At 34.6% G+C, this 8,864-nt stretch overlaps 1 protein-coding gene and 1 long non-coding RNA gene across 2 annotated transcripts; one reads left to right on the forward strand and one right to left on the reverse strand.

Annotated features, from left to right (window-relative positions):
* Positions 1-5,819: 5,819 nt before the first annotated feature.
* Positions 5,820-8,588, reverse strand: LOC103496769 (elongation factor 1-gamma-like). Its single transcript, XM_008458760.3, has 8 exons — positions 8,424-8,588; positions 8,248-8,294; positions 7,894-8,043; positions 7,724-7,784; positions 7,578-7,630; positions 7,397-7,498; positions 6,640-7,153; positions 5,820-6,369 (listed from the first exon to the last, which is right to left on the reverse strand). The coding sequence occupies exons 2-8, from the start codon at positions 8,254-8,256 to the stop codon at positions 5,990-5,992; spliced, it is 1,269 nt and encodes a 422-aa protein (XP_008456982.2). The 5' UTR covers positions 8,257-8,294; positions 8,424-8,588; the 3' UTR covers positions 5,820-5,989.
* On the forward strand, positions 7,631-8,044 carry LOC127151221 (uncharacterized). Its single transcript, XR_007823982.1, has 2 exons — positions 7,631-7,780; positions 7,890-8,044. It is a non-coding gene; the product is annotated as an uncharacterized LOC127151221 (long non-coding RNA).
* Positions 8,589-8,864: the final 276 nt, after the last annotated feature.

The following is an 8,864-nucleotide window of genomic DNA, read 5'->3' on the forward strand; positions in this document are numbered from 1 at the left end:
TATTTAGCTAACTTAAACATATCCTAAGTCTAGGTGAGACATCCGAGTATTAACCCTTATACTGGATTTTAACCTACGATATCTAGGTGATAGACCAATTTTATTATCTCACATCTCTCACGCATGCTCATAAAACTAGCTTAACTAGGCTCAAGAACTAATTACGATCTCTAGGTATTAGGTATTTTGTAAACGATCAACTTAATAACCTCCAACCTCAGTCATCTTATCTAACTTGTTGACAAGATCGAATCGGGTGAGCCTCTTGTAACCAGTTTTACAAGATATCGACCTAATTTTATGAAATCGGATGAGCATACAACTTATCTTTTTTATAGATTTTAAAAGTCTAATTTATTTTATAACACTTATAAAATAAATAGAAAATATTCAACATACATCATATAATCATTATATAAAGAAATTAATTAATATGGATTTTGATTTATTTAACTGTTAATTAAATCATATTAAATTAAATAAAATAAAACAATAATTAATTAATTAATTTCATTAAATCATATTTAATTAAAATTATTTAATTAATTAAACAATTAATTAATCATATTAGTTAATTGCCATATTAGTTAATGAACATGCATACTATACATTATAATCATCATAACATACTATCAATGTATGAACATACTAACCTATGGTGGGATTTTGAATCTATATCGCATACATTATGTACACACAATTTAATTTAATTAAAACATACATCACATGCATAATTAATTGAAAATATTTTAAAATGGATTGATTTTAGATCTTAAATTAAGCTAAAAACTAAATTATTACGATAATAATACGATAGTACATAAATACTCCCAAACCACTTGAACTGACTTGAAAACCACCAAAACAACAGTGAATCGGCACAAAAACGCTTGAACCAGCCCAAAACCCAACACTTGGTCTTGAACCGGCCCAAAACAACAAGCCAAGCGCGCGGGTCGGTGAACCGAGTCAAACCCGGATAGGGTGAAGAGGCAGACGCGAGGCAAGTGCACAGCGAGGCGGATCGGGTCGGATTACGAGGCACTGGTCGGGTTGCACGAAATGGGCGCGGCTTGCATGACATTGGGCTGAGACAACGTGGGTCGCGAGCCAGGCCGGATTGGAGCGCGTGGGGCAGGCCGATCCGAACTGGAAATGGGCCGCACCTTGGGCAAGTGGGTAGCGAACTGGGGAGGGTCGAATTTCTCGAGTCTGAATGCACAATTCGGGTCTGTCTTGCAACTTTTCTCCAATTTTCCATATTTTCTCGCTCCGGGTGTAGCGATTAGAATAGTTACAATAAATTAATATTAAGTCACAAACCTGACTAATTACAATAACTAAAAAAAACAAAGCTTAATTTATTTGCCAAAACCACTAATCCATTTTAATTTGACACAAGTTTATCAAACAAATTAAAATACTCAACATATGCAATTGAGTAAAATTATGCATTCTCGTATACCAATTGATGGAATACGAAACATGAGCAGCGAAACTAAGGATCAAAGTTCTACTCTAATTGCATCTAAACTATTTTAGAAATTAACATGCAACTTGCCCTAATTAAAACCAAAGTAGAGTTAGAAGAATCATACCTTTGAAGATATCTGAGTCCTCATAATCTCATCACGAACTCGAATCAGGACCTCCACTAAAGTTGATCCACTATTCTTCGGACTTAAAACCGGGTTGTGGGACCCAATTAAGTGAAGGAAATGAGCAAATGATGGAAATTGGAGGTGAAAATTTAGGGTTGAGATTTTTTTTATTTAAAGAAAAAATAAATATTTTGAAATTCAAAATTATCAAAAATGACCGAAACTTTTTTTCAATTTGAAAAGAGACCTATTTATAAACAAATTTAATGCAAAAATACCTGTAATTTGTTCATAAAAACTCTACAACTAATAATCCACTAACCATTAGTGGAACTTAGTGGACTAGGTATTTACATCTCATAGCCACCTATCTCACTAAGTGTTAATGGGATTATCCAACAAAATGTTGGATTTTTCCACTAACTTTAGTCAAAGAGCATTTTTTAGTCTTGACTAATTTTGACCTCTCGAGCATGAATCCACATTCACTTTTCTGAAATTCAAATCACATTTGAATATAAAGCTGGTCAAAGTTTGACTTTTTAAAGTAAAAAGTTAACATTTTGACTTTTTACAACTTTGACCATTTTCATCAATTCTAAGCTTCCGAATATGAATTTATATTCATATTTTTAATATTTAAATCATATTTAAACATAAAACTCAATAACTGATAGCTATATCACATATATACGTCCGTTTCTCTCTTTGTACCTAATTCGAACAATTCGAATTATTCCATCATATTTTTCTAAGTTAATTTCATATGAGCTAGTAGAGAACCTATGGACCTATAGATCATGGGCTCCAACGATCTAATATTAACGGGCTAAACTCTTTTAGATTGAGCTAATCAACATTCGTTAACTAACGGGTCATTCTACCAAAGTCTCGTAGTTGCACTTCCCTTACTATAGATATATTTACATCCATCTGATATAACAACGATTAGTAAGTTAATCCTTTACAGGTTGTTCGTAACCTCGTCTGGGTCAAAATACTGTTTTACCCTTGAGACTACATCTTTTTCTTTAAGTCCCACTAATCCACTAATGCGAGTAAGAGCGAATTCCGTCTTGCACCCTATGTTCCTAGCTATCCACCCGGTCTTATCTCTGAAATGGGAGGCTTGTTGAGCAAGCACCTTTAAGCTGCCCTCGCCCAGGCAGATCTAAGGATAATTTCATGTGAGCATAAGTTCATAGTTAGCTCAAGATTAAGATTAAGTTTCCTAGGACATCAATAATCGAAATAATCAGTTTTATACAGTCAACAGTGTTTAGAACTTAAAGGTGACTATTTTATAGTTCTAGTCTTATGTAAACTCTTTACATAGGATGCCCCCACCCCCATGTCTCTACATGAACGATTCAAGATCACATTGTTTGTACTAACTATAGAGTAGTCCGTATCCATAGTGTTTCCAGAATAAGGCTTCCAGTCTTATTCATACACTATAGATCGTTTCGGCTATAAACTCGAATTTGATCCACACTTATATCTCTACATAAAGTTCAAGTCTACACTAAATAGTCTCGGGATCTTAGTTTATTGAATTCAAGATTATAGTATTCTATTCTCACTAATAAGTCCTTAATAACTATTTTATTTAAGAGAACGTAATTTAAACTACAAATTACGAGTTTTAGAATATAGATTCCATAAAAAAAATGCATTGTGTCGATAGTATCGGCCTTTCAGTCACATGAAGAACATTTATACGATACATCATAAAGTAAAAAATGGAAATAAAATAAATGTATCGAGCTGTAGAATGGCACTAGTTTGGATTCCTTGGCTCTTTTACAAGTTAGAGGAAATGGAGGGTGAATTTTTCTCTCTCTCTCTAATCTCTCTAAGCTCTCACTTAGATGTGATGGAGGAAAGCATACTACTACAAATGGTGAAGAACTCTAAAACTCGTCCTTTACCGACCTCCTTAAAGATTGGTCTGCTTTGTTGATATTTTGTTCACGGTGGAGTTGGGCATCTTTTATAGGCATATTTTAGGCGAAAAATTAAATGCTCATATTGTACATCCGTCCTTGCCTACGCAGCCAATTGTCCTTGTCTACAAATGACAGTGCAAAAAGTAGTTGTTCCTTGTCACATCAACCCCAACTGTCACTCCTACCTTCTAGCGAATCATCATGCGTAGTGATGTGCTGGCATCGCGCCTTATGACTCGTGAATTGCCAGGCAACTTCTTATCGCTAAGTTCATGCACGACCCTCAGCTTCCTTTCTTCTTTACGCCATCCTACATGGAAAACACTAGGAAGCATAGTTAATCAGGCGTGAAGACTTATGTATAGTCCATTCTCTTGACATTATAATTTTGTATTAAAAGATTACGTGTTTTGATACTCTATCTCGTGTTTTGACTCCATTGTTTTACCTAAAAGGCTGCAGTAACTTGTATTTCTACAAGTTTTCGAGCACCTCTAAGTGAAACGCCAAAACACCTAAGGTTAAACTTAACTTCAAAACATGAGCGGCAATAAGAAAACGCAAACTTCAAACTCATGAATAGTTAAACGACTATATTGTTACCTTTAAGCAACTTTAACACTTATAAAGAAACTAAAACTAAAATTAAAACTTCATGCCCTCAACACCTAACACAACTTTTATCACTTCTCTCAACGCCTCGCTTGTATGGGAAAGGAAAACTTAAAACATAAGTCTAATGTTTAGTGAATAACATTTTAGGAAAACCTTTTGGAGAATACAATAGCAAACAATAAAAACTTTCTTATTTTCAAAAACATCATAATGCCTCATTAATTATTGCGCTTTTAAATAATGTAAGACACATTGGTCTCAACTTATTCCGACATTGAACTTCCTCAACACATATACTACTATGACGTCTCACTCATCATCAGTATCTCTGGGGACCCTCGTTTAATTCCAGTTCCTCTAGTGATAGACTTGAACATGGACCACTCAACGCATCTAGTCATCCTTCTACCAAGTGGACCACTCAATGCAAGACAATCTTTACTCTTATTTGTATATAATAGTTAGCTCTTGATAGGAATAAAGCTAGTAGTTTACTTGCATATAAGCATCATACAAAATACTTACTTAAACTCATAAATATGCTTTTAAATAGTCATGCTTTTCATATAAATCAAATAATAGTTTATGCATGTAATACACCACACATAACATGACAAGACTTTAAAAGAAAAACTTAAGAAAACTCTACTCTTTCTTTGGAAAAGTCACTCATAGAGCTTAACGCTTTCTTCTTTTCTAATCCCTTCTTATCGCCTAACTTTAAAGTTTCCTCTTCTCACCTATTCTTTCTTTGAGAGAGTTTTAGAGCTTCCTTTCTAACCTTTCTTTTAAATTTACAAGGCTTATTTATACTAAGCTTAAACTAGATTAGTCATCCTCGAATCATATTTGTATGATAGCTCATTTTTTATGATTTAAACATGTAGGTTTCTTATTTCTTCTAATCATGCTTAACTTAACTCAACACGTAACTTGCTGACTAATCCAGATTAACGAGTCATTACGAATTCCCAATTTTCTTTCTGCAACTAGCTCTTCCTCATTCTCAACAACTCTTAAACTCTTCATTGCATCGCCTGGCTTAAATGCATAACTAACTCTTCCTCGCATCACTTAGCTAAAACGCTTGCTTCTTTAAAACACCTAGCTTTATAATTAGTATTTACAAACTCCTTTCATGCAATACTTCTATTCCAAATTGTGGGTTTCACATGTATTTGTATATTGTGATATATTTCAAACACGTAACACGATGTTCTCAATTTTTGGCATCAAACAAGATCTCCATATTTAATTTTGGTTTTAAAAAAAGGTTAATTGAATTTCTCTTCCTATTTAATCAAACAATAAAATCTCTAACAAATAAATACATTTTACCTCCCCAATCTCAATGTATTTTTTCCTAATGCCAATTTTTCTCTCCAACTGCCCACCATAAAAGGGGTATTTTTGTCCCAAATTAACACTAAAAGATTTTTTTTGTTTTTTTAGGAAATTCAAATATTTACATTTATGAAATATAGGGTCCAAAATATCTCTTTGATTATTAACCCTTAACCTAACTCAACTTGTGTTCTCAGGGAAAAGTTATGCATTTCACATTTTAATATGGTGAGGAAATCATAAGCTTTTATTCTCTATCTTCATGAATAGGAGAATAATCGTAAAATACAGACACATCATTTACTTACTGTTTTTTTTTTCTATTTTTTTTTTTTTTTTTACTTTTGGGTAAATATAGCTGTCTTAACACACTTGAAAGAAACAAAGATTCACAAATTAAGATATTCCACAATGATGCTTGAATTCTCAACTCAAAAGGAAAACTAAAACAACACCCGTCAAGATGAGATAATTGCTTCATCACTTAAAGCATTTGGCATCCAACAAAGCCTCCCCTTCAAAAGGCTCCTGATCTTCAATCATCTGGTTTACGCATTCCTTCTGTACTTCATCCGATATATCAACCTTCCTCCATTCATAAAGTTCCATGTCATAGCACTCGTCCAAGATGAATTTCGGGATCTCTTGTCCACAGAAAAGCCATAAGCCCTTCACCTTAAATGGAGGTTCTGATCCAATCACTAACATCTTCCCAAAAGCATACTTACGAGCGAGATCCATCCGCTGGAGAAAGCCACCAACCTTGTTCAACGTCACGAATGAAACAATGTTCTCATCGTTGTACTTGTAATCACAGAACCAAAGAGAATATCCCTCTGGATCGTACATGTCCCAAAATCCTGTAACAAATTTAGAACATCAGTGTAGTAAAAAAACTTAAGCCTAGATTGTTCGAAGAATAAGAATGCACTGTAAAGATGATAAATAAAAAGATTAATTAGTTTCAAAGAGAAGAAAGAGCTCATTTTCCATAAATCTCGTGGAAAGCATTCATGTCATGGAACCATCAGTCGAAGAATAACAATAAGATGCCTTCTTATCTGGCCGCTCTTACTACCCAAAATTGATGCAATCATTCACCAAAATAATTTGCTGAAAAGGTTCCGTACCTTTAATTGCAACCTCCCGAAAGTTGGATTTGGTATTCGAGTATAGCCGCTTCCACTCATCCAGAATCATCTTACTGGGAGGTAGCAAATCAAGAGGATTTTTGGGTTTTGGCTTTGGTGCCTCATCTTCTCCCTCGCCAGCTACATCCCTTGGCTTCTCTTTTTCAGCTTCCTTTTTCGGTTCTTTCTTACTCTCATTTGAGTCCTTTGGCTTAGAAGAATCATCAGGTTCTTTGGCAGATTGAACAGGAAGAACTGACTCTGCCTGCTTCACCTCACCAAGGACTTTTTTGAAGTTTGGTTGATTGACCAATGTCCAGAAGTACCGCTCAACATGTGGGAACTCCGAGGTAAAGTTCTTAGTCATGAGCTTAGTAAAACCCAATAATAGGTTGCAAGTCATTACTATATCAGCTAATGTAATAGAATGACCAACTAGGTATGTATTTGAAGCCAGGTGTGTATTCAAAGCTCCCAAAGCTCTCTTCAATGCAGCAATTGCAGCTTCCTCAACCTTAGTTCAGGAAGGAAAATATATGTAAGCAAATCATAGGAGATGGGCACTAATCATGATAGAATAACTACATTACTGTAAAAGACGATGAAAATGCAGGTGTTTGCAACCATAAAATCTAGGATTTGACCAATTACAATGAAATAGTCTAAATAATCCAAAAGGAAGTAATTTAAGAATAAACACAAGCTAAAAAGGAATCAGAAAAATTAGGAGACTAAAATGCCCACAAATATTACTTACAGGAGGAAGATAAGCAGCTCTCCCCATTCTAGGTCTAAACCAAGTCAGAATATTAGAATCTACCTCCAATGATGCAAACTCAATCCATTGTTCAATATGCCCCTGAAACACAACCAACAATAATAAACATGATAGTTGATAGGAAAAAATAACGTACATGGAAAAACATAATTCAGCTCACATAATCTATCAGAGATGAACCATACAGAGGACTATCAGCCTTCAAACGTGCAACTGCATCATCAAATACAAAAACAAGTCAGTTTTATTGTTTAAATACAATCAGTCAATCAACCCGAGGTTCAGAAAATGGTTCACATCATTCACCATAACGGGCTATGGCATTACTCTCGAATATGGGTCCGTTGGGCGTTTCTAAAACAGGTACCTAAAAAAAAGAGAGAAATTCCAATTAAAACTTAGATTCATATATAACTAACTAGTAAACAATATCAATTAAACAATAAGAAATCCAGCTTATCAAAATAGAAAGCAACCTTCCCAATAGGGTTCATCTTGATAAACTCCGGAGTCTTGTTTGAGACTCCCATCTCAAAGTCTGGGACCACTTTCACTTCGACTCCATTGTATTCTGCAGCAATGAGAGCCTTGAAAGAATTTTTATTCGTCTTTCCTGCGTGTAAGACCTGCCACAAACCCAAATCATACAAACATAACTGCAAACATTCAAGTCTCAAGATAAATTTCGTACAATTGCAATTAAAAGACATTTAATCATCCAAAAAAGTAGCACACGTCCAGTTTATCAACACTCTTATCATTTCTCATCGGGCGAACAGGGTTACAAAAATAAATAAATAAATCAATCAATACAAGTATCGATTACACACCAAAACCATGGCTGAAGGGAGAAATGCTCCACGCCCAAAATTCAGATCTGTGGACAGAATCAAGTGAGCAATGAACAGTAAAAGGAAATTGCATGGAATTAGTTTCCGCAATGGCAAAGAACAAACAAAAATTTGTTGACTAACAAACACAAAACAGAGAGATTGAGAATCATTACGTTGAAGATTGAATTGAAGAAGTAGAGAGCTGGATGGGGGAGCGTAGTCGCAGAAACCGAGAGGCAGTGAGATGCGATGAAGTTCGGAAATGGAGTAGGGTTCTGTAATTCGATGTAGAATTTCCCAAAACAAACATATAAGAAAAGAAAATTTTGAAGTTAAAAAACTTTGGAATATTGCCCAAAAAGAATAAATAAATAAAAACTAATTTTGGAGGGGTCGATCACTTTTAGGATTAATTTTGAAAAAAAGTTGAGTAAGAAAGTTGAGTAAGAGATGTTAAAATCAATTTTGCCCTTAATGAAATTTCACTTCTCTTTAGAAAAGAAAAAAAGAAAACCATTCGATAGTTGATTCTTGCTCTCCCACCCGCAACACGCCTGCAACATCAAAGATGAGGCAACGACAATGATGGCATCAGCAGCAACAGTAAGACAATT

The sequence above is a fragment of the Cucumis melo genome, chromosome 10, assembly GCF_025177605.1.
Source record: "Cucumis melo cultivar AY chromosome 10, USDA_Cmelo_AY_1.0, whole genome shotgun sequence".
Classification (NCBI taxonomy): Eukaryota; Viridiplantae; Streptophyta; class Magnoliopsida; order Cucurbitales; family Cucurbitaceae; genus Cucumis; species Cucumis melo.

Excerpts from the sequence above, each read along its gene's own strand:
- LOC103496769 (XM_008458760.3), bottom strand. Across the intron at positions 7,499-7,577 it reads GTTCATCTCTGATAGATTAT|GGGCATATTGAACAATGGAT; the intron begins GTGAGCTGAATT and ends GTTGTGTTTCAG. Across the intron at positions 7,154-7,396 it reads GAGCTGCTTATCTTCCTCCT|GTTGAGGAAGCTGCAATTGC; the intron begins GTAAGTAATATT and ends TCCTGAACTAAG.